The sequence below is a fragment of the Daktulosphaira vitifoliae genome, unplaced genomic scaffold (genome assembly GCF_025091365.1).
Source record: "Daktulosphaira vitifoliae isolate Bord-2020 unplaced genomic scaffold, ASM2509136v1 Scaffold_1, whole genome shotgun sequence".
NCBI classification, from domain to species: domain Eukaryota; kingdom Metazoa; phylum Arthropoda; class Insecta; order Hemiptera; family Phylloxeridae; genus Daktulosphaira; species Daktulosphaira vitifoliae.
The window spans coordinates 6,584,262-6,611,931 of record NW_026099572.1 but is presented as its reverse complement, the minus strand read 5'-3'; the positions used below and the strand labels follow the sequence as shown (position 1 = coordinate 6,611,931).

Genomic DNA, 27,670 nt, shown 5'->3' with positions numbered 1-27,670 from the left:
AAAAAAAACCCGTACCGCTATTTCGCAGCCGGCTAAAGACAGATAAGTCAGCATGTATTGGAATCGTTTCGAGTGATACCGTTTCGATATTTCACCGTTAGAAATATCGAAACTCGTGTACACATTAGATCCACCAGACGATTGTTTCGAATAAACGAGACGTGCAATTGGGTAGATCACGAAAACGTGCAAAGCTGCGGCCGAACGACTCTTGGTCAAATCCAAATTCGTATACATTACTTATTTGATAGCGAATAATTTTTTTTTTTTTTAGAAATTTCCATGCGAGTGTTCAAAAAAAAAAAGTTACATTTATAATGAACCCACCAAGATTTGATTTCGCTTTTAGCGTTCAACTTGATTGTGCCTCGCACGTCTCCCGTGGTGAATTTTACCTCGTCACGTGTCATTGCTCAAATATACGCCCGTCAAAGTTAAAACATAATTCCTACACGTGTAAGTACATAAGTCGTATTTGCCGTGCTCTCATCATTTCCACCACATCCGTACACCAACAACCACCACACGATTGCCCTCGAGGCGTTTCACTTTCACTGCGGTTCAACGGCGCTCAAGTATTTTTGCCGGCCTCTGCATCGTTACATTTACATTGGAAATCCGTCGCCAGAAAACGGTCCTAATCTGATGTGATGACTATTCAAATATTCGTAACAACACATTCGTCAGTGACAATGGAGGTCAAGGCGCAAAAGTAAAACAAACCGTGCGATCTTCTAGAAGTTGTTCTTTTGAAAACCGACCGAATAGAAAAACAAAACCAAGTCGTGATGATCTTCGACGAGAACTTAATCTCAGGACGTAGACGCGTATAAGAAGAAATAGTATCTTATGCCACTTGTTTACTATGTAACGCTAATCGAGAGTTATGTTGAGTATCATCATATCAAATATATACAAAAAGAACTATATCTCCACCCGTGGCGCCATCTGACCGCATTAGACGCAACTAGAATTTTCAAATAAAGACCGTCTTTAAACATTTCTAATTTTTGTATTAAATATAAATTTCGATAAGTTTACACTAATTGCATGTTTAAGTGTTACGGTAAAATTCTTCTATCCTTAATCATAAAACAAGTACTAAGTTGTTTTAAACGAATTTGAAAATTATAACACAAGTTATTATTTATAATTGATCGAAATATAAATCGATAACACATCTAAAATATTTCATTATTCCCTCCTAAGCTTATATTAAAAATCATTTAGACATTAAAATTGTTTACAGCAATACTGGTAATGCTTGATAACATATATTATAATCAACCGCGACAACAAACCAGATTTGTCTTGAAATTACTGTTTGTAATCCTTCAACAAGAACTTGGTTCTTAGCCGTTCATCATGTTTAGGTATCAAGTCGATGGAAATAACAGAAGATAATAATAATAATCGTCAGCCGACATGGCAGTAAGTAACTAATCATAACTTCTACGTCTGTTAACGACTTCTGACGTGATAACTAAAACAACTTTACACCCGACCAACACACTATAGATTATGCTCTGCAATTTTATTATAAGTAATAGTCATTGGTAAAAAGCAACTGTAAAATTCAGTATGGTATAGAAGTAATCATGAGAAAAATATTAATTTAGTGCAACAGAATAATGTCTTGCAGTCTAACCAAAAATCAAATTATTAATTCAATTCAAATTAAATAAGTATATTTTTTAAATGAAAAAATCCAACACCAATATAATAATGAATGATTTTTTTTTAAAAACACACATACAAAATAAAATGACTTTAAATTCACTGAAAAATTCGTCGAAAATATCACCAAATTTTTTTATTAATATATATTCAATAATATTTTGCTAAATAAATAGTATTAACTTATTAATTGAACAATACTTTTAAATGATTTAACAAAATATAGGGTGATTCATGAGATTTCTTCAAAAGTATATGCAAAAATATTATTTATTATTTTTAAAAGTTATCTGTATTCTACGATCTAAATTAACACAAAATAATATAGTCATACCCTCCCTTATAAAATTTTATCATCTTTTAAATGGAAAATGCACGATTAAATTGCTTACGAATAAAAAAAATTACTGGTCGATAACAACTTCTGAAACAGCATTTTGGAGTTAATAGCATTATTATACAAAGGCGAAAGGAGTAATTCAGTTCAAGAACGGCTAGAGATAAAAATAAACATACCCGAGTTTTAACTCTACTTTTTTTTATTGAAATTTAATTATTATTATATATTATTATTTATAAGTAAGTTGAAACTGAATGTTTTAATTAAAAGAAAACTAAATATGATAATATTTTAAGGAGAAAATAGAAGAGATATGACTACATTTTTTTTGTGCTAATTTGAATGTGTAGATGTGCAAATAACTTTTAAAAATTATATCTTATCTAATTCTTTGAATTTATTGGATCACAACAGTTAGTGGATCACCTAATATTTGTTAATGTATTCAATTTATTATTCTATTAGAAAAAAAATGTTTAAACTCATAGAACAATTATGATTAATTTTACAAAAAGATTATTGGATGTGTTTCGATAATGCATTTGTGATTTTATCGGAACTTTTTTTAGTAAGTTGTTAAATAAATAATGGCCTGGTAATTTCAAAATTAATAAAATATTATTCTACCCAAAGGTACTTGGCCAATTATTTACTGAAACAATGTATTTGCAATGAAATACCGTATAATATTAAAAGAAGTTAACCACCCCTTTCCACCGTGTTTCAGAGATAATTGAAGGGTTTTGGTTTCGTCGAGATAGTGTTAATTCGGTAACATTGAGAATACGAGTTTATAGGCGGAACATGTCACCTGGTGCAAATTGGGAGTCGGTAAGTTAACACGATGGCGGTAATTAAATAGCGGTGTGTTCATATAATCATGCGGCATGTGTTTTTCACGAAAACGATGGCGTCGCCACTCGGTGCCGACAATTTGATTTCAGGTTTGTCGAGTAACGCCATACTCAAAACACGTTGACTACACAAACTGGGGGGGGGACTTCACCTTTGCGGTTTTAAGTACAGAGTATATAATTCAGCTGAAAATTGCTATTTTCGCAACAAATGGCGTTTGAAGGTGACTTTATAATCCAATAACTAATACAACTTTTAGTAACTTGTAACCACACAGAAACCACAAACATCAGCACCATGTTTTCTCATGAAAATTTATGATGCAATGATTTCCAATTATCTAAGACATTCGAGTTAACACATTCAATGATTTCCAATAAATCATAGATTGTTAAATTCTAGACATTAATAAGAGTAAAATTTACTGTATCGAAACGTGTGAATAGTTTTAGATCTAAACAACAAACAGCATAGCTTGTAAGAAATCTACCGTATTTAATTAATAATTTGAATAATAGAGCATTTCTCAATTATATTTTCGAATCATTTTGTTACGTTGCATTTATAGTATTGTTAAGGCAAATCAAGACTTCCAGCAAATAATTTCAAAAATTTGTATGAAAAGAATTTATTAAACAAAAACGCTCAACAATATCTTAAAGATATAAAATATAGGGAATTAGAGTCAATAAGTGTATATAGTTTAAAAATCTTATTCAGAACTTCACGCTCATGTGCTTGTGTATGCTTATACAAAAGGGTATTCAACGAGTAATCCGCAATGAATTAACCGATACAGTTTACAAAATACGGGTCATACAATGCCCATAGGGGATCGATCATATAGATGACAATCCGGTACATTCTATAGACTTTACATTTTACCTCCGGGGATTAGAAGACTCAAAGTACACAGAAATTCACAATAGACTACAGTGTTGTGTGCTTCAAACGCTCATGAGAATTCCAAAAATGTCAAACAAATATAAATAAAGACAAGATTAGACGCATAGGTTCTTACTTCACTTTTCGGAGAAGGTACATTAAGTAGGAGTCGAGATATTTCCCATTAATACATTACAATGCATCTCAAATTGACCACGAAAATTGAGACGACCGAGGTTCATTAAACATTACATAATTTTCAAATGTAAACTATTTGTTGTGAAATTGTTGTTGGCCATTTTTGAATATACTCAAAAATGGTTTCAGCTCAGATATAACTTTTATAATGTATTTTTTTTATGTACTACTGCGAAAATTTCGATCCAGAAAGTTTGTATAGATAATACCACCAGCTTAAGCGAATAAAAACTTTGCGTCGGAATATTAGTATATAACGAATAAAGTGTAAACGTGCTTTTAATCAATATTTACTCATTGAAAAGTTCAACAAATGCAATACGTGTACAGAAACTAAAGAGTATAATTTTGAAGTTTAAAAGTTCTCGTATAAGTACTATCAATCTACTAGTCGGAGAAAAAAAAGAAATAGTGAATACTTTTAGCAAATACTACTAATATAGGATTGAACTTTAACAAAATATAACGTTCGAGAGTCTTATAATACATTAGAGGTAAAAAAAGAGCAAGAATTTTGTTTTGAAAAATATTGATAATTCATTTAATACGCTAAATTACGTATTGTTATTTTAATTAAAAACATTTGTCAGGAATTATATTTAATCGTATCCATCAATAAAATGTTAAATAATCATTATTTATATTAATTAGGTCTTCATAACCTATCTTAAGGGGAATACAATGCACCTCAAGAGAAATACATAAAACATGGTAACCCGTTGTCATTGAATTGATTGAATATATTCCGACAAATACTTTTACCAAATTTAATATCATTTCATCATTTATACGACGATTAAATTTAACCCTTTGCGCCACAAAGAGCTATAAGATATTATTATCGGACAACAAAAACCATCGATTCTTGTCAGTCGCCAACTGTTGTGCGTGATGCATCAGGTGGACCCGCTGAAAAAAAATTTCAATTGAATTCAACGGATCTAAAGAAGACAATTATTCATCTGCGAGTTGTTACATTGTCAAGCGGCTGTTATAAAAATATGATACGTTCGTTGTATTTGTTTCACTCTGTAGATGAATCTAGCCGCTATTTAAGTAAGCTACAATATAACACCTAGCGAATCGACCGGTACTGTGTGATACATGACCTTCCGCTAAACTTGGGCTTCGTGGCTGAGAGATATCATTGTTTTTGTGAAGAAATTCGTGATATAATTACTCGGTACGCATCGTGTCGAAGCGCCTTTCGGAGCGCACAAAACATAGTTTGTTCAACTTTGTTTATCTGATCCCTAGGTCTCGGTGCGGTTAATTAACGTTACAAGCGATTTGCGCCTTCTCGATACCAGAGTGACGGTTACCACCTTTCCCTGAACCGTGCAAGAATCGACTAGAGAATTTATAAAAAAAAATATACAAAACATTTTAATGGGATAGAAATGTATAATTCTATTAACGCAAAAACAAATACTTAAACCAAATACACTTGGGCAACTTAGAAAATCACAAAAAAAAACCATCGTTTACGTTGTCATGAAACACAAGCAAAATGACATGTTATAAGAAACAGAAAACATGTGGCTGAAAATTTTCTTGTACAGCGTCTAAAGGCAAACAATTATACATATGCTGGTGTTTGTCGCGTGCGTTCATGATGAATCATTATTAAATAATAATAGTTATAACAAAATACACACGCATATTGGGAGAACATATGGTAGAGCATATATGAAAGAAACTCGGCTGAAATACCAGTTGCCACAGTGAGACACGCGAGTGCTCCAAGTTTTTTTAACCCTTTATGCACAGTTAGGCCTTTTTACTGGCTATTTTCTTAACTCGGACAATACTAATGAGAAAAGATTATGTTCGACATAGTCCCAATTTCGTTAAAATTCCTCTGTTCATTTTATAACAATAAATTAACTCACTTTATACAACTATACTCGCAAATTAAACTATAGTAATAGTTGATTTTGGAATTTTTTTGTTTTATTTAGTCTAAAATTGTGAAAAGTAAACCTGGCTATAGAATATATGTCATGAAATAATTATTAACTAAGTAGCAAGCCGTTTGATTGAAAAATGAGTAGTGCAATAATTAAGATTATAGTATTGAGCGTGCAACGACATTGTCAAGTCAATAGCTGTCATAATCTGTGATATTATTATATGGCAAGACAAACACGGAATGCAAACGGTGTGCGTTCTTAATGACTTTTCTCCAACCGGCTCGTTCAAAGGAAATTGTTGGAACGGAAATTCGGATCAAGGGTAAAGTATGTAAGAAATCGGGGCAGACGTGGTAATTAAGACTGCAATAAGCTGATTAAAAACTGGAATACGGCGGCGAGTATGCTTCGGAAAATACTACTTTGATACGAAACCGCAATAATCAATATCGATTTGAATTCATTCGAGAAGTCATTAGCCAACGCCATATGCCAACTTGCAGTCTACTGGATCAAATCAGGTCATTGCTAAAACCTCTCAGTACAATAATAAAAATGTTTGTGTTATATTAATGGTCGTAACGCATGCTACCGGTTGATTTGATAGCTGATCGTATCTAAAGTGTGTAGCGACTAATCGGAATAATACAGATATCGTTTTTCGATAAAAAAATAACACCTGTGGATTTTTGTATTGGCCAACGCAAAAACGGCTAGACAGCCGCGTGTTTGTTCGACCGGCGGTGCTGGAGACAAACGATTTGCTGGGCTGGCTTTTGCTTTCATTTGCTGTTTAGAAGGTCGATCGATGTTCGTGACAGAAATTAACGCAAATTCCAAGACGGATATTGTCAATTTTACAGATTGGAATTTGTTTTAATAATTATATAAGTAATGGACCGGAACGTTCACGGCTTGATCGAACGCAGTGAATGCAACGTTGGCGACCAAAGAGTAGAAACCAATAAGCTATAAATTACTCCAGTCGTAATAATAAGTATACGTTCTTATATACACAAGGCACTCTTGAAGATATTATTTCGGCGACTGTATGCAAGTCGGGGCGAATGGGAGGAGGAGGAGGAAAAAAAACGAAAAACACGTTACCGAGTTCATTAGGGTTAACAGAGCAAAACGCTTTTATGCGCTATGAGCCGATTGTCATGATTAGGCGAGAATCGATCACGACAGCGCGCGCGTTTCCCTTTAGATATGTGTTTAAAGTAATGTTTTTTTTTTATTTTTATATCATGTAGTGGGAGGCTCCACTGACCGTTGTGAGAAACCAGCTCTTCATGCCGGAATCTTCACCAATCGATAATTACCGTTGGAAAATTATTTCCTATGTTATTCTCGATGGGCTCAATCCGACATCATGACTCTTACATTGTGTCAAATCTGTGATTTTTCCATAATTTTCCGAACGATAGTCAACGGGTAACAATAAAATTTATTCTAAAAGTACCCATTTTCGAACACGATGCCTTGAGCACCGATCATTATTCCATTAACCGGACATGGCGAAAAGAAAAATTGGCCATGGGATCGAATTAGTCTATTGAACACTTGACAATAACATCAGTACAAAGATCAAAGTTGCCGGGGACTAAAGAAATTTCTCTATAATATTATTTTTTTAATAAAAGCTACACTGTCTACTTCCTTGTTTTATGTATAAAGATGAATTCAGAGAAGATAAATAATAGATCCGTGCGTAGTTATGAAAAAAATTAACATTTAAATCACTTTTACCGTAGTAAACGTGTACGCAAATACTAAAAGCATAGTTCTGCTGCACTGGCCATAAAAAAGCAGCATTAGACAATAGTTTCCAACCAAAGGATTTTACGAGACTTCTGAATAATGTTTAAAATTTACCGGGAAAACAAACAAAGACTATTCACAAGCGTAATATACATTTCATAAATTTATACATAAGATGCAGTTAACAGAACGCTGAGAGCCAACCGCGTTAGACTATTCCGTTCGCACGAAAGATCATAACTGCATAATAGCAAACTGCTGCATAACCACGACAACTTTAAAAACAATCGCGTTAAATTATATTATTCGGTTTAAATCCGTCTGAGAAATCTCATTTTATATACTCTTGTGGTTATGATTTATATTTTTAGAATGCAACTGCATTAAAACTAAGAGATCATCTAATTAGTCTAGAAATACGCCCGAGTGTGTACATATGTTCGACATAAAACTGGGTCAACTCTTTCAAGCGCCAGAGAAGTATTTCCAGACAATGATGGGAGACTTCCAACATTGACCATCGAAAATAATTATATAATCTTGTTAATCAAATATACTCGAACGTTTATGGTTTTGGTGCGAATCGATTTGCACGGTCCTGTCATTGAACTGGTAAAAAAAACAACAATAATAATCATGATAACAGCACAATGATTTTCGACTGAGGTGCACCACAGTATATACGCGTCTTTTGGATCATTTATGATATTAGACACGTCAGAGCTGCAGTGTGTTGAAAGACGATAAGCTTAAAACATCTCTTCGTTTATGAAAGCATTACGTACCTGAAAGAGAACAAAAAACGCATATAAATTATATAACATCAACAAAAAATGAAATAATTTATCGTCTACATGTTTTTTATAGTAAAAATGTATAAACATAAATAACCATCATTGATGTTATTACTAATTGATATGAAAATTGTCAATTAACGTATTTTATTTTGTTGTAAATTATAAGAAGAAATGACATTTCTTTAATTTAAGACATAATAATTTCCATGTTAAACCATTGGACTTATAATAAACTAGTAACGATTTCAAATAAAATAGAATAATAAATAGGAGATGAAATCAAGCTATACATCAATTAAGGTCTGAAAACGCAAATGCGTCTTGTGTACAATATGATACATCAACGGAACTGTATTCTATTAGTAATAAATCGTAATGGACGTAAGTTGGAGGAAAAGAATTTTAGATGTTTTAAACAACCTCGACCAAGTACTCGAATGAAAAGTTTTTTCGATTACATCGTATTAAATTTGTGTTGGTTATAAATGAATACTGTCAAGTCTGGAGATCTTATATTGAAGAAGTATATCGCTTACGGATGATAATCGATTTTCGTTCGATATTAAATTTGTTTTTTTTTAAAGCATTCTGACAACTATATAATAACAAAGTCTATGACCATTAATTCGTCCCATCGTCTCATCATGAGAACGAATACTTTTGGGTCGTTTAGATCAAATTATGAATTTGATTAAATTCTAATTGAATCTATATGCTAGAAAGTCTCAAAAAAACCAACAGATAAAATTAATGATATCCATATCACATTAAGAATATTTCCATAGATACTAAATGTAATTTCTAGTTGAGATTTAAGAAGTCTACACTTCCATAAGAGGAATAATAAGCGTGTTGTATTTTACATCGCTAACAGTAACTTACTTAATTTAATTTCTGAGATATAATTAAAATTATGTCTTTTAATCAATTTATATTTAAGATATTTTTTAGTATTAATAAATATAATTATAATATAGTGGAACTTTAGAACTTACAAAGATGCTCAGACCAAAAGATCTTTTTTATGTCAATTATGGGATGCGTCTATATACTGATTTACAATTAAATATTTTATGTGAATAATGTACATCATTTTTTAAACAAAATACCGAACTTGAACAGATTCGGTCGAGCATTCACGACTCAATATCACTCAATTCGCAACCACCTCAAATCATAAAATTTGTTTATTGTCTTCAATATATAATTTACGTGTGAAAAATGAAAACCCACTTATATGAAATGTAATGATGATGTCAAGTCACTCATTGAAAATTATTTTGTTGTAAATTATTATCTATTGATAAAATATAGCCAGTTCAATACTAAAAATAATTCTATTATATAATAGTTATATTTTTTAACAAATTGTACGCTATTTGTGTATATTAAAATAAAATGATATAACTAATAATTCAATTGTAGTAGGTACGTGCATCATAATTTACTATCTTACAAATAAAGAAATATAACTACTCGGATATATTATTATTTAATCTAAATAGAGCAAGATAATTCTACAATAAATAGTTTTCAGATTTTTACATATATTCTGTAGTTTTCTTTAAAGTCCAAAAATTTTTTTGAAGTGAAAATTTTTAATATAATATTTTAGACATTTCAAATTTGTTCGTCTAAGGACGATCTTCATTAGTTATCGAGTATCAAGTTGTCAATCGTAATATTTATTTTATCATTTATACAACGATAATTATTTTTTATTAATTGCCAAAATTCCAAATATAACTTTAAAAACAATTTTCATAGTTTAAAAACTACATTATAAATAAAAGTAAATTTAGTGATTGCGAATTAAAAAACACATGTGAAATATGCCATACTAATATACTATAATGTATTAAAAAAAATGTTTTAACAATTACATTCGCGATAATATTGATTAAACAAACAAATTTGAATAATTATCCATTTCAAAAAACAAAAAACAGAAATTATTTAAAATTTATTATATATATATGAAGAAATATTTTTGAGAGTAGATTATACTTTTTAACTTAACCTATTATTAAAAAATCTAAAAACGAGACACACTTTATTTTATATTAAATTTATTGAAACAACTACGTATAATTTTTCAAGTAGAAAATTTAATTTTTTTCTCTAAATTAGGGAATTGATTTCATTGGTAGAACAGTTAGTTTTAAAAAAATTTGCGAGTAACAGAAAGTTAAATATTAGTTCATACTTTGTTTTAATATTCACTGTGTGTTACACAAATAATTTATAATTAAATAGAAAAATATACTTAAAATTTCCATCAGCCATATTGCTGACCTACTCTAAACTCTTAGCTGATATAAAAATGTTTTATTCTTAGATAGAAATAGATGTGTAACATAGCTAATAACGACGATTTTAAAAGATTTTTACAGGTTTCCAATAATATTTTTTAACGTACTAAAATTCTTGCAGTAATCATTTTTACAGATTAAAACTATACATAATAAGGTAACCCACAAAAATCAATATTGTTGTTTTTTCTTATGGTAATCTTAATTTTATTTAATGACTTTATAAATAAATTGTATAAAAGTGGATATCGATCTAGTCAAATTAACCTAGTTCCCATAATCTCTTAAGTTCAGTAGAATAGCAATTTTCAAAAAAAAAAATTCTAAATTTTCTCAAAAATTGTTTTTATATTTAACTTAGAAATTGGCCAGCCAATATTAAATTAAGTTTGATGTAGATAAATATTTTTTATATCTGTATTATTAACTACAAAACAATTACAATGTTTAAATTTTTAGAATTGTTCGTAGGGTACAATAAAGACAAGCAATAATTGCTTAAAATAAAAAATAATTTCATTATTTTAATTGGTAATAATATGTTTACTAAATTCTATTAATAAATTATAACTTGAATAAATTTGATTTTAAATAATTGTTGATTTTAAGAAGTTAGTAGTTTATATGACTATAAGAGTACAGAAATACTATCAGATATTGAAAATTAGCACTATAAATTCTTCAAACTACAATTATATAATAAAATATAATTTTATAAATTGTGTCTCGATGATCAAGAAGATGGTAATATCAAATTTCACAATTTTCTTGTATTTCAGTACACGAGTAAGTCAATTTATAAGTTTATTAATATATTTTTTATTTTTGTATTCTAATGTTTTTATTAATTTAAACAATTTTGTATAAAAATATTTATAAACGTAAATTTATAGATGCTATTGATCACAGGAGAAAAAAAGTTTGAAAATGAAACACTTGAGTTTTTTCATAAATGTTTAAATCCCCACGGTCTTGCACATTGTAAGTTTTCATAAATGTTTTGAACATATTAATTATATAAAATATTAACCATAAGTTTTGCTATAATTAAAGCACAGTGTTACGAAAAACTAATTTAAACGTTTAAATTTTTAGTAGTATATAATGAAAAAATCCAAGAAAAAATGTTTGCTCATGAAAACAATCTAAATACTTCTAAATTAAAATCTATTCTGTTTTCGAAAAATTTATAAACGTGAATAATACCGATTTTCTTTAAGTGAAAAGACATAATTATTTAATTCTACATAGCAATATAAGATTTTTGTATTGTATATTCATAAATTTAGTACTACAGCAAGCAGCTCGAGTTCACTTTAAATTAAAATAACTTTTTTACAATCCGACATTGTTTAAATACATCCTAAATTTTTCAAAGCAACTGTTTCTTTTTTTAATCCAATTTAAAAAAATATTAAATAAAGATGATATGTACATTTTTTAATTTAATTATCCACAGAAAAAAATTAATTTAGCTATTTAATTGATTAGATAAACGTTGAAATAAAATCCAAATATATTTTCAAATTTTTTTTTTTTTAATAGGACAATCTTTTTTTTTTTTTATTATAGTGTTTCAAAAAAAAAATCCATCAATGTTATGTTTTATAATGTTTATGATCTTAAGAATGATTAACTTAAGAAATATTATTTTATTTTATTTATATCACTAAATGTTATTATTAACTATAATCTTAAAACGATTTCGTAATGAGACTGATGACTGATAATAATTTTGGTCATTGATCAAAAATAATATGTAAATAATATATTCTTCCCAGATAACATTTTTTTTTTTTTTTTTAATAGTATAATTATTACTTTTTTAACGTTTATGTAACATAGAGAGTGTTTAGTAAGCAAGGAAACAGGTAAATTGTTACAAATAATGAGAACAGTAGAAAATCGTTTCTTTACTTACTGAACACTCTGTATATTATATTAGTCTTACACAATTTTGTTATAAAATTGTTTTTAAAAAAATTTTATCTGGGCTATACTTTGTTAGATGTTTAGGTCGGAACAATCTATAACGTTATGAATTATGTAACTGCTTTTTTACGATATAAAAGAAAAAAATTATTATAATTTGTCAACTTATAAACGTATAAAGCCAAAAATTTTAATTTTTAGCAATAAACGATAAAGAAATTCAAGAAAAATTAATGGCCTATGAAAAAATGACCCAAGGAAAAAATTGTGATTTTGAACGATTAAAAAATATAATGAATTATATACTTTCAAAAAGTATTAGCTCCCAAATTGATAATGGATGCACTAAGTGTAATAACTTTAACAAATGCAAAAGACACCATAAATGCATTAGACATATTATCAAATGCGTAGAAGAATACATACTTATTCATAATCCTATTTTCGTTAATAAAAATAACACAAATAAAATACAAGTAGACTCTACAAAAATAACCAATCAAGAAGATTTATTAAATAACCCAGAAAACTTTACAAATAAAGGAAACTGGAAAAACAAAGGTAATAAAATGAACATTTCAAAAAACGCCCCTCAAGAAGATTTGACTAAAAGAACAACGAATCTAAAAGAATCAATAGAAAAAACCATTAAAAAAGAATCAATTGAAAAATTAAATCTAGAAGAACCGACAAAAATAATCAACCAAAAATATTCAACGAATAAAAATAATCAGAAAAATTCTTCAAGGAATATATATCAAATAAAATCTAACAAAAATTCCAATGAAAAAAGATCAACAGGTCCAAAATAACGAATCAATAATAAATATTTATTGTAACAATAAATATTAAAAATATAATAAAAATTATTGAAAAATTCTTGTTTACAGTTTCTTATTGTTTATAAATACTAATACCCCTAGGAAAAATCATGTTTTCTTAAAAATTCTTTTTACATGTTTTATTGTTTACCCCAATTAAAAAATATAGCTAACACTATGTAAGCTGTTCAGTAAGTAAGCAAACGGGTTTCTATTGTTCTAATTGTTTATAACAATTGACCTGTTTCCTTACTTACTGAACACCCTGCATAATAATCACGTATATTTAATGTAAATCAATTATATTTTGTTGTTATTGGAAAAAATTCAAACAAAATCATATAAAAATCGTATAAAAATTTAAGGTAACTTTTAGATTGCACATAAAAAAAAAAAAAAGGTTTAATAGTTATTATTTTTAATATTTAAATAAATGTGTTATATGAAAAAAATATTTTATCATTGATGTTGTTTCAAATACGTAGGCATGTTGCTTTAGATAAATAAAAGAATTCTGAGGATACAAAAGCATTTTAGATAAAATTTAAGAGTTAACAAATTAACACATTGTCCTTTAATTTATGGATTATTTTTTAACAATATTACAACCACGATTCAATGTCAATCGTAAAAACACAAACAAATCGTTTAACCAATGTCAAATTTAATTTTACTATTCAAGCACATTATTCAACTTTAAGTACAGCGACGGTTCGCATATTTTCCTTTTGACTATCTCGTATTTTTACTTGCGCATCTTCATAAAGACTTATTGGCGTATAATTAAGAATAAATGGCATTAAAAAAGGCTCATTATAATTGTCGGATACAATATTTTAGACATTATCCGTATCGTGACGCGTGGCACAGAAGTCGCACTACAACTACCGCAGCTCCAGCGAAGCCATTCTTATTGGCGGTCGGCTTTGTTTTTTCCATCGTATTCTTTATTTTGTATTCCGTACATTGGTTTATACAACAAGAAGTGTGTATTTGTCTGTTGTTTTCGAACTACATGCGGACAGTACAGAAAAAAAAGTGTGAGAGAATACAAAGAGAGCAAGATGCAGTGCAGGGGAGGTGTAGTACCGGAGGGAAATACCGGTCATCTCGTTAGCCCCACCACCGCCAAACGTCCACCAACTCCATCGTGTAAGGATTCCGGACACGAGTTCACCACCAGCAACGACCGCCGCCGCCGCCGCCGACTACAATCCGTACAAACGAGATACAATCGTCGGCTCCGCCGTCTCACCGACTGTCCGCAAGATAATTACCTATTGCCCCATGCTCAAGAGTCTCACTTGGCAGCAACGGTCCACCTCCGCGTTCGGGGTACCGATCTTAAACATTGTCTAAGGTTAAACGGCTCTTTACCGTGTGAGTCATTTGATTTTTCAACACAGCACAATCATTACTTTGAGACGAATTCAACGGCTTCCTCTTTATCCCTGACGACCGCGTTGATAAACACAGAGAACACATGACAATTCGTTGGCGAATAAACCAATAACGACAAGAAAGACCCATAACGATTCGTAATCGGCCCGAACAATTTTGAGGAACGGAGGTCATCATCAGAGAGTCGGTGAAAGTCGAGTGTAACCATATGGTTACAATAATGTGATCGGAAACATATTTTTCTCACATTTTGCTCCACTCGAACAACCCATACGGAATAATAGCTGTAATTTCGGAAAACAATCCTCGGTAATAGTTAGTTTGTGTAATTGACGTTTTGAATTCGACGAGATGTTCAAACAAAACGTTTACCGACGAGAACTAATCTCGTTGTCGTCTCCGAAGGCTCATAAAATTGTGCAGAAAATGACACCAAACAACGGACTCGTTAAAATTTTACATAAAAATTGTTAACAAATTATACAGTTGAAGTTTTAATAGCGAGTTGGTCAACGTAATCATTTTCACGACACCCATTGACGTGGGATGTCTATTCAATTAAATTATTTAAATACTTATTCAAAAATAACTATAAATTTTTTAGCGAACAAAACGCCAACACGAAATTTTCTAAGTTTACGAGTCGCATAACAGGAATCCTTATTAATAGAATATTTCTCTTGAAATAGTTTTTGCTATTTTTTTTTTTTAAATATTAACTCAATGGATCTCAATAGTCGTTAAATACTTAATTACCGTTTGCCGATGAGAAATATGACTCGAGTACGCCGTGAAAGGTGGTGCGGAGAACGAGTTTGTACGATCGAATTAAACGCATTCACTGCAACGTACACTATCAGATACGATACATAATTTATTATTAAAAAAATACAAATTAAAAACGAAGCCGAGATGCAAAAGAGAAAAAAAATCATCATTATACGTGTAATTGGACGTCAGACAGTGAAATGCTATGGGAGAAAACCTATAAACCAGATCGAAAAAAGTAGATATCGAAATATCATGTCAACTTAGGAAAATAATATTCATCCATCATTATTAATTTCCTAATAATTTAAATTTTTTTCTTTTTCGATAGTCATCTGAAACGAATTTAAAAAAGTAACCGTCGACTTTACGACGAATTTGTTTGTCATGTTAATGTTTTAACGATTTCTTTAACAACAAAAACATGATATGCACGCGGTTCCTTAAGAAACTAATTATAATATACTGTTTATACGTTTATTTTTAATCAACGTAATATACAACTGTACAGAGATATAATCAATACTTGCAACAACGTCTACAGACACAGACATTTGTGGGGTGGTCTTTCGTTAAATACCGACTACTGTAAAAAATGTATTATACAAATATCGAAAACAACATGGGTTTTGTTTTATATACTTTGTATAATAAAACTAAAGAGTGTTATGTTCGGCACCATTACTGCAAAAGGATTATTAAAATCCCGTTATTAAACTATGTACTTTGTCACAGAGTAAAAAAAAAAAATAAAATATTCTAAGAGCAATTTTTATATCTTAAGTTATGTTATTTTTTTACTATAAAAAATTATTCTATATGTTATAGGATCAAACAATCTGAAAAAACCATAAAAACATATTAAAATCTTTTGTTTTCTCATTAAATACACGTATACTTGAATTGGAATCTTGTATAAGAATTTGGCACTAACAAAATACTAAGCGGCAAAACGCACATAAATCTTATCTGTCAGTTTTTAAGCATTCAAAAGCGGTTAATCACAAAAGCATTTTAACGTTATACTAGTTTATTATCATTTCATTTGGTCAAGGACTCACAAATCGATTGTACAGATATCGTGACAATTTTAATTTTAAGCCGGTACACGTAGTTCTTGATTTTTTTTTTTACTAACAATGTTTATAAGAACATAAATGTGGTGCAAAAATACTCGGACTGCTGGAGGTTACTACAATATCGTGTCGGAATTTGTCGCCCCGACGACAATAAATAAATTTCTAAAAACATTTATAATATTATAAACCCGAGAGCGGCGAACATGACACAACTAGGCACTTAACTGCGTTTTAAAGTGACGTCTATAAAGAAAACTTTTTGGAGACTACAAAGAAATGTATAAAGTACGTTTTACGATATTTTTTTTTTTTTTGTTATAATACGGTCGGACGGGTTAAATAATTTTCGCTCAAGTTTTTACACATTTTGCGGATTATGCGCATTATTTAATACATATTTTATAGTTTATTTAATATGTCTGACGTCCTACCGTTCGGACTAAAACTAAAAAAATATAAATAAAAAAGAATTATTTCTTTATAACTGGATACTTTGAATATTAATTTAATTTCGATTGTCTGTCGCACCAAGCGTAGGAGACGTTCAATAAAATTAACTAACAGCGATACGCGCTGACTGCAAGTAATACAAACTAAATTTTATCCATTTTGTACTTTAGCAGACAATTTAAATTCTAATGTACGCGCGGATAATAAATAAAATATAAATGAATGTGTAATACTTGAGTAAAAAAACGTTTAGTTTGTAAATTTTATGGTAAAAATTATTGTGCGGCATACGAATGTTAAATAATAAGCTTTTTGAATTATCATTAAAAGCCGTACAATTAAGCTTAAAATCTTTTAGAAACATAACATCAGTTTATTGAATATCGTTTCGCATGAGAATATTCTATAATTTATTTCAACTTTGATTAATCCGCTCATAAACGGTTGCATGTAAAAATAAAAGGAATTTTAGTAATGAAATTGTTGAAATAACAATTTACTTTTAAAAAACAATCGACCGCTTGACGACAAACATCTTAAGCAAAAATAATGAATGGAGAATATGCACAGTTCAAGGTCAGTGTACCCCCCCAGCGAGTTTCTCGCAAAGCTATAAAATTGTCCAAAATAATTTATATCGCAGTCGTTATGAACACAATAGAAGTTCGGATGATATCGCCAAGTAATTGGAAAATAAAACTCATTCAGCGTGTTAGTTCTACAACAAACTCAACATTTTATACTCGGTCGGAAAACGGCTAAATCCTATGTTATGTACGAGACCTTATCATTGAACACTCCGGACCATTGCCAACGTCAATATAAATAAAATTCTCTCACTTTGAAAGTTTATTGGCATTTTAATTTCTCATGATGTTTTATCGGCCGTCTCGCACCCATAGAGAGCTGACAATGTTTCCGAGTATGCACTGTGGTATAAAATATGTATATCCGTAGCTGTAACCCAATCCACTGGGGTAACACGATCGGTGTATTATAAGTACTGATTTTCACCGGTATCCCTCCCACTGACTGTGAAAAGACACATGTAATAAACAGCTCTTGCAAAGGACGAGCGACGACGATTGTTTTCTACCTAAGAGTTGTTGTAATGTCGCACAACAATATGATTGACAACTAAACCGAAATGTTCAGCTTAAGAGTAGCGGCAGTGGTGTAAAATTACACGTGACTGTCGGGCAGTTTGACGCCAGTTATTTTTTTGAACACATAAAATAGTGACTAGGCTTGACGTTGACCAAATATAATTAATCCGAACGGGTCAAAACGTTCAGGTACAAATATACTGACAACGATCCACAAGTATCTCCCTCGGATATGTAACGGGAAACTTTACCGGGAAGATACAATCGGAAACCAAATTAACGTTGGCGTCAATCAAAACGTGTTAAGGTGAACGTGTACGCGTTTAAACATTATTTCGACCACGTAAACCGATGATAAAAAACCCTAATAGTGTTAATATAAACACATTATTTAAAATGATCCTGTATCATCGTGATGGCAAAGGTGCTAGCGTAAGGGTCACGTTAGGACGCTGTTATAAGAGAAGAGATAGTGTGTTAATGATCAATTTGCTACTATATTAATATATTTTTTTTCGTTAAAGGTTACGAACAACTATTTTCATATACAGTGAATAAAGTCGCTTACTGTTTTATGCAGATGCATTGATGCACTTTAACAGGTATATTATAATGCGTCAAATAATTTCCAATTCTGTCCAATTTCACGATTTTGGATCGAGTTTAACAAATATACACAGGCGAATGTATTTAGGAGTCAAGCCATTAAATTTTAATTACTACACCAACAAAGAAACTCGTGTATACATTTGCAACCATCCAATGAGCTCCTAGAAGCTGAGCCATATGAAGAACATTTTTTTTATTTATTAATTGTATATTCTATCGTTTAATACGTGATCATCGCGCTACATAATCTATTATATAATCCGAGTTCAGGCTTGTAGTGTGTTTTCTTTAAACGCAAAAGAAAACGACATACATAGCTAAAAACATTCATTGTTAATGGAAAACAAAGTGATTGTAATATTTCTAAACACAATTTAGTGTAAAAATTTCACCAGATAGTTACGATTATAGAATATACACTGCGATCTATTCAAAATACTACTTTTCTTAATTTTTAGTTAAATAATGATTATTTTCATAAAAATGTACAGATTAAAATTTATAGATTTATTTTTATGGACCATGGTAAATATTAAGTCTACTATAAGAAAAAACGATTTTTTAGAGCAGAAATAGAAAAATGGACTGAATTAAATTTATTTTTACTTTTATGAACAATGATAAATATTAAGTTTACTTAAAAAAAATAATAATTAAGGGTGTATTAAGGGTATCGTTTGAAAATTAAATGGGAACCTATAATTAATTTTTAACTATTGTATAGAAAATGGTCTAAATAAAAAATTGCCTGGTCAATAACCAGTTTTCCATTATTACATTTTGAAATATTAGCATTTAAACGTTTAAAAAAATGTAAGGAGTAGGATAGTGTTAGCGACCATTGCAAACGCACAGACAAGAATTATTTCACGTTGCGAAACCCTCACGTTTATTAAAAAAAATTATCTCGACTCGAAAAATAAAAACACAAATATGGAACAAATATAGTACAATACAAATAATTATTTCTTACAATATACTTAAAATTTACTAATTAATTAAATTTTAATCCGTACATTTTTATGAAAATTTATTTATTTTTATATTTAAAAATCATTATATAACTAAAATTGAGGATAATATTCTTAATGAATAATACTATATGTATAACGTGGGCCCGCACAATAAGTGTTAAACAAAGACGCACACTACCTTAAAGGTTTTAACTACAAATTACGTTTTAATTTATAGAAAAACTGTTTAACCTTTTATCTATACGGATCAATCTAAATAAGAAAAATTTAAATAAACATATACCAGACATAGTAAATGTAATTTTTTTTTTTTTATTTGTTTATATTTAAATAAAGAATAAATACATATATTGTGAAATATAAAATACAGTATTATTAAAGCTTGATTAGCCCAAGTCAAAAGCTAATACTACAGCTGATCAAATAGTAATTGAATTCCCTAAATAAAATGTCAATCACTCAGGTTGAGCTCGTGTAATAATAATAAATACTTATTTAATCCTATTAGATTGGACGATTTCAAGTGAATTAACGCAATAATATTATGGACTAAAATTTAAAATCGAGTTCAAAACAAACGTCATGTTTAACGAATTGTTCACGTGTAATCGGCTTATAAACCGTCCTGAACTCTCCGTTAGATATTTGGACTTCCGAAAAACAAGATAATCAAACAGTACCCAACTTTACACAATTCCCTCTTGAGTAGTAATAAGGATTAACAACGGTTACGAGCTAAGGGAGAATTAATCCACGTGGTACATTGTCAAATACACAAAACTGGTAAAAAAATAATACAAAGAAACGACAGATAAAAATTTCAATGATCATAAGCATCTGTCCTACGTCATCAAGTTTACTGTCGAGAGTCTTAGTTATAAGTTATTAATTCGCGCCCCTAGGAATAGGCAAAGTCATCACCATAATTTTAAACCCTTTTTGGTCTTTCTTTAAGTATATCAACATATTAGTCGACCGACTTTTCCTTTTGAATCCTTAGAAATAAACAATATTGTTGACGGTAGACAAATGATCTAATCGCATCCAACAGGTCAGTTTCCATAAAAAAACATTTAATACGGAGCAATAGTTTAGTATGAGAACTACACACGCAAACATATTTGTATTGAATGTCCACCTAGGGCACAATTATTATGTAACGTATCGTCGCTCTAATCTGATCAGACGCGTGCCCGCCAGTTATATTTTATTGGTTTCGCCTTTTTTTTTTAAGACTGACACAAACAATATTTTATCCGTTATGACGTACCAACATGTGAGTCGACTGTAAATAAAAGTTTGCGATTAAAACCGAATTGACAGGTCGCGTCTACGTTTTTGCGCACACAGTTTTGTTTGTGTTCGCTTTAACAAACGATAAGAGCTGTTGAACCGCGAAACAGTACTTGAAAAGAAAAAAAATATATAAAGGATATATTTGCGGAAATTGTAAATAAGAATTTATACATAATATATGTGTGGCTTCGTGATGTGAAAGTTCAGTTACAGTCTGTGACTTTGAGAAATGTTATCCGATTGAAGTTTCTTATTTTTAATATTGAACACAGTGAAATGGTTCGATACTGTTATTTTGATTCGAAAACCTTGACGACTTTGCAATGTCTTTATAAGAAATCAAATCAATTCGAAAATCATGTTAACATTTAAATGTCATTCCGTTTAAAATCGTTGCTAAAATATAAACTTTGATTATTTAAATCGCAAACCAAAATAAATTAGTAGATTAATTCCAAAGTATGTCAGAACCATAACATGTAACAGTTTTATTCATCAATAGATTAATTACTAGAGTCCATTTTGAAATGATTTTCTATATAGCAGTGTATTTAACATATGTTACTAAAAAACTAAAATGCATGTTAATAACGCAGCTACTAGCATATTTAATAAAAGATTTCAGAGAATTTTTTGCTAATTTAAACCCAAGTAAATAAATAAATAGAAAACGATTATAAATATAAATTGAAACCGTGTCTGTACATAATAAAGAAAAGTCATACATCCGAGAGATATTAGGCTTAAATTTTTATAACATTATGGTGTTTTTTCATCGTGGAAATATCTTGCAGTATTAATATAATTTGAATTCAATAGGCTACATCTCATTTGTATTCCGATGCTTTTATTTTGCGTGGAACTTAACTATAACTCATCAACGCTTCAAAAAATAATACACGATTGATCGGTATATTTTATGAACTTCGTGTAACGATGATATTGACATCTCAACAAAAATGTTGCAAAAAACAACGCCGACATCAATACCACAAAAAAAAATTTTTTTTTTTCTAGGCCTTCGTCACCATGACAAATTACTGGAGTTATAACAGACAACTATAATGCGGTTTTTCTATCTGACATATATAACATCGATTTTCATTAATGTCTACAGTTTCAAATTGACGGGCATTCCAAGTTACTCAGTAAAGTACACGTGCAACATAATACTATCAATTTTATCGGCACAGTAAAAAAAAATATACGAACTTTATGTCGTTTTAGTTTGCCGTGAACTTTATGACGGATAACTAAACACAAATGTTACAAAAACAAAATGTTTTTTATATCGATAGAATGCCGCTGGAGGTTTTTTTCCCTGCGAACATATAACTAGGAAACTATCCACTAATATGACTCGTAGCTTTCTTTAAGCGCGTTGTGACACGAGCGTCACTTGCACCGCTCCCCGAGTGTGATTACAATTTACAATCGTCTGAGTGTCATAAAATTAACAACCGGGTAATAAAACACTAATAATAAAAATATAAAAACCACACACATACACAGTGATTCCGAACGTGGTGTTATGAAACTGGAGCATATTATATCGATTCATTGGACTTGGGCGGATTGCCAAACAGCCGCCGACCGAGGACCCTGCGGGCATAGTAATAATATCGGTCACCGGTATTTGGGACTATTAAAATGAAAGCCGGTTATTTCAAACGCTGTGATACACAGATTTTTTATCATACACGTGACACACAATTGCAAGTACAACTCCGAGACGTTTGCGAACTTACCGTGCGCCGCAGTCGGACAAATTGATTGTTATCGTGGCAAGGCAGACCGAATGTACTTGTACTCTCATTTGTTCACAGCTCGTTGTACATACAGCAAGTTAGGTACTTTCGCCCGCAACTGGACACGCACAACATTGACAACGTTACATAAGTCGGCCGAACGAATCGACATGTTCGTTTTTTATTCATTTCATTTGCACTCGTTGCATACATTACAGTAATTTATTGTTTAACGTTGCTAAAACACAGCGCAGACAATGTGCCCGTTTAACACTCGAATATTCTTTTGGTTGACTGTTTTATAACGCAATAACCCGTGCACCAGTTTTAACTACCATATTTGTTGAACAAATCATTAGAGTAGCAGTTATTTAAATGACACTTCTTGGGCGGTGCCAACTAATTTCTATAATAAAAATTTTACACAGAACTAATACTGTTTAGTGCGCGTAGTTACTGTACACGGAATTTTCATCTTGTTTTTGAATTTCCGTGTCTTTTAATAGACATGTTGAATTATACAACCGGCAATTGACAAAACTAAAATTATCAATAATTATACAATGCTAATGTGATGATGATATCACTGAAAATACAACACCGACGAGAAAAACAATTTTGAATAGTCTTACCACTGCGGAAGAGTGATAAAATAAAGCGGTTCATTTAACAAAAATAAGTGAAAAGATGATACGGTTTTAGATGCGCGCATAATTACAATGTATTCTCGTCGACCTGATTTTGTGACACGATCATATGCGAAATTCATTGTTCCCCGACAACAGCTTAAGTATTGCATAAAATTTTATGTAAGTCGCAGTGTAAAAGGCGTGAGAAGGTAATAAAGCGACGGAGGAAAAACATGGATCGCATTTAGGGCAAAACCATTTTAAAGTTGGAGTACAAAAAAATTTACATAAACCGTTAGCATAATAATTGTTTGTAAGTGTTTTGCGCAAACATTAACATAAGAGCGGCGCACTGAATTATCCGCATAGGAATGAGTATATACTTTCGTGCTGTACAAACTTTCCACGAAGTTTGTTATCCAAAATACATACTATTAGCAAGGTAGGTAGCATCAACTAGATAATAGCATCTAACCGTATTTGGTGTACGGTTGAGTAATTAGCTTATCGTCATAACTCGTACCGTTTAAATTTGTCAACCGTTAAATTAATATGATCATTTGAATATGTTCAAAGTGTTGGGTTCTGATATATTTAAAAACAAAATAAGGAAATGAGGGACTATTAATTTCAATGACCGCCTACGAATACAACGAGGCGTACGGCTAAAATACTTTCTTAGTTAAAAATAAAAAAATAAATGTAATAGAATGACAAATATTTTGATTCCATGATTGTAAGAAAAACATGTTTCTTTTTGATTTAGTATCCAGGATGGGCATATTCAAAAATGTGTCCGGCTGGCCAGGGCCTCGTCTGTGTATGTTGTCGTCCTACATGATTACACTTTGACTGCAACAACGCTGCAGCTGGTCCTCTAGCCGGTCATAGTTTGGAATTCAATTATACCGGTTAATTTCGTTCAATAAAAACAATTAACGTCAAACACCCAAATGTAACTGCGTTATACTAAACGAAAGACATTCGGGACGTTTATCGAGAAAACCAACAGCTCAGTATAGTAACTTATGGTAATTTTGTCCTGCGTTTGTAAACTGGACTGTACCGATGTCGCTCCGTCACAATTTATTATCAGGAAACGTCCAATACACTGTATTATACAATTCAAATCTATCTGATACGCTATCAAACAATAGTTAATAATTAAATCGACGATGCTCGTACAGAAGCAAATTGGACGTGGGCCAGAGTGTAGGAGAAAATCCGTTTGAATTTTGTTCTGTAACTATATTAGCGTTGCGACGCATCTTTCATTAATGAATACCATAGACAATACCATCAATAGTCTTATCAAAGAGACTATCAAACTTAATACAAAATATACATTTTCAGGTAATCTATCTAATGACTAGCTATTGTCTGATGGATCTATAGAACATATAACCTCAAATGAGATTTAACGATGAATTATAGTTATAATGTAACTAACGTGCAAGATGATACAACATGTACAAACGACGACATCAAATACAAACTAATAAAATCAAACCGAAAATTCTACAATCGGTCTTACGATTCTTAAAGTTTCGTTAAAAACGCGCGAAGCGAGTACATACCCGTAAAAAAAAATAATATTAATTTTAGATCACAATATAAATCTTACGTGCTAGTGTGCATATATACACGACATTAAAGGCTGTCGTCGGCTCAACCCTACAATAAGTAAGAGGAAAGATATATAGCAAAAGAAGAACAGAGTAACCACCGCCGACCTATTATATTATGTATTGTGTATTTTAAGTATACACAATGCGACAAGACGGCGGACAACATGAAAGGAGATGTTCGAAACCGCGGTTACGACTATCAAAGACCTCCCAAATGAACACGATGTCATTCATTGCTAAAAAAAACCCAATACATGTGTATTGTACTTGTTGTAATTTGAATCACCCTAATAAAATGTTTATGATCCCGCACGTAGGACATAATACTACCCCGTGCCTGGTACTCAAACAACGTTACCTCTAACGGACTAGGTTTAGGCATTTTTATTATATACGACAAGTACAACACACATGTCAACCGACGAACAAAATATAGTTTAATATTTTTTATAGTAGTATAAAATTCTCGTCCAGTCGAATTTCACCTGGTTATACCTATTTTGGAATGTCGCGTGTAAGTAAACGTAAACTTTATTCGTCACTAATTTGTGGACACATTAAAAATTAAAAACGCACCGATTTTATTTTAATATCGTTTCTTATCGAGTTATTAGAATCTAGAAACATTTGAGCGTAACGTGTATTTTTATACTCCTGGTTTTTTGAAAGATGTATCATAGAGATAGATATTAGTGCTAATGATTTTGATGACTACTGTTAAGATCAAATGTAGCGACTTTCCAGAAAAATAAAAATAACATACAAGTTTTTAAATTCCTGGCGTGCACTTTGAATTTATAAATTAGTTTTTTATTCGATTAATAAATCGAATAAAACATAACTCCTTAAAATTGAACCCGACCGTGATTTTTTACTTTTTTACTGCTCATTAAAACTGCCGATGATAGACAGTGTTAGNTATTACATAACTCCTTAAAATTGAACCCGACCGTGATTTTTTACTTTTTTACTGCTCATTAAAACTGCCGATGATAGACAGTGTTAGCATAGCGAATTCTACAAACAATACCAATGAAAGTTATCCGCTGAGATCGCACTCAGATTTTAGCGGCAAACAAATAAAGTGAAAGCTCGATTGCAATAGGTTGACATTAATTATCGACTATCGACGAGCGTTGGAATTTTAATATAACACAATATATTCATTATACTCGCACCTCTAGATAAAACAAATATCATCGGGTGGGCCTAGATTAAGAAATATTTTTAATGAAATTTCCAGTTGTTCGCGGAGAATAAAAAACCTGTTTAATTACACCGAACAATAAAACACTACGGCGGATAAAACAGAACAATAAATAAGGCTTTTAATCATTATTAAAGACTCCAAGCGCATTATACGGGATTTAAGGTCCTACGCAGCGAGAAATTGTTTTTAATAAAGTTTTCTAAGGTACGAAAATCAACGGCATAATGACATACCGAGTTTAGATTTTTATTGGAAGCAATGAAAAATACTACAGAGTAAATGGGTTCGCAAAGTACCATAAAAACGTTTTAATCGACCGTTCAATTTGATTATCTACACTTTGAAATAAATTCTCTGCATTTATACGGTACCGTACAATAAAAATAATAAAAACGACAATAAGATAACCGAGATGAACGCAACAATTTTTAGTGATAATTAAACAACAATATGGCAATGTGCTGCGCTAAGGACGCCGTCTTGCAGGTTTTCAGTATTTTCTAGATAATGAAAACTAACTAGAGACTAAATGGGTATCATTCCCCGGGGACTTTAGTGAACTAATGCGATTTTGCTAGAAAACGATCCCATTATCTAAAACCCGAATTATCTGCTTCCCCGAGGTAGAATTCGGCGAATGATAATTAAAATCCTGGCTAGCTTTTGTTTTGAGTTTTTCAATATGTAAGAAGTCGATTTAAGCACGTTGCTTATCGATTGATACTTAAAAAATGTATAAAAGAGAACATTTAAAGACGCCGTTTAATATCACAGTAAAATTTATCACATTCAAAATATTACATTATAGTTATTTCTTCGTTATTGTTGTATCACTTTTAACGAAATGGTCAAAGTTTGGTTAAGCTAATGGCTATGAAAAGATTTTAAAAGATAAGTAAAGCTATTAATGTTGCTTTTTAATAAATTATTACACCTTAATAAACCTATGATGGACTGAAGTTTCATTTTATTTCACTATTAATGACATTGATGATTCAGTACCCATATAATCCGGCAAATTTTATATCATTTTATGTTTAAAAACGACACCCAGGTTGAATGAACTAAGTATTATTATGGTTCTCTAACCGAAATCAAGCAATTCGAACGATTACCTCAATATAATAATATATCCGGATATTGACTGTTAATATTTTCATACGGACTTGGCTGACCGGTCACGATTTTACTATAAACAAAATATCTGTACGCGTTCGTTTTACTTAGCCTCAATAACTCTTATATTGTTAAATCTCAACTAATAAGAAAAATATTTTT

At 30.7% G+C, this 27,670-nt stretch overlaps 2 protein-coding genes across 2 annotated transcripts in view; one reads left to right on the top strand and one right to left on the bottom strand.

Moving 5' to 3' along the window:
- LOC126910446 (lysine-specific histone demethylase 1A-like) overlaps window positions 1–27,670 on the bottom strand; it is a 357,992-nt gene that overhangs the window by 285,157 nt on the left and 45,165 nt on the right. The gene's annotated exons all lie outside the window — the stretch shown is intronic.
- On the top strand, window positions 11,351–13,551 carry LOC126895084 (uncharacterized). The gene is made up of 3 exons (XM_050666607.1): window positions 11,351–11,527; window positions 11,635–11,722; window positions 12,875–13,551. The coding sequence occupies exons 1-3, from the start codon at window positions 11,366–11,368 to the stop codon at window positions 13,483–13,485; spliced, it is 861 nt and encodes a 286-aa protein (XP_050522564.1). The 5' UTR covers window positions 11,351–11,365; the 3' UTR covers window positions 13,486–13,551.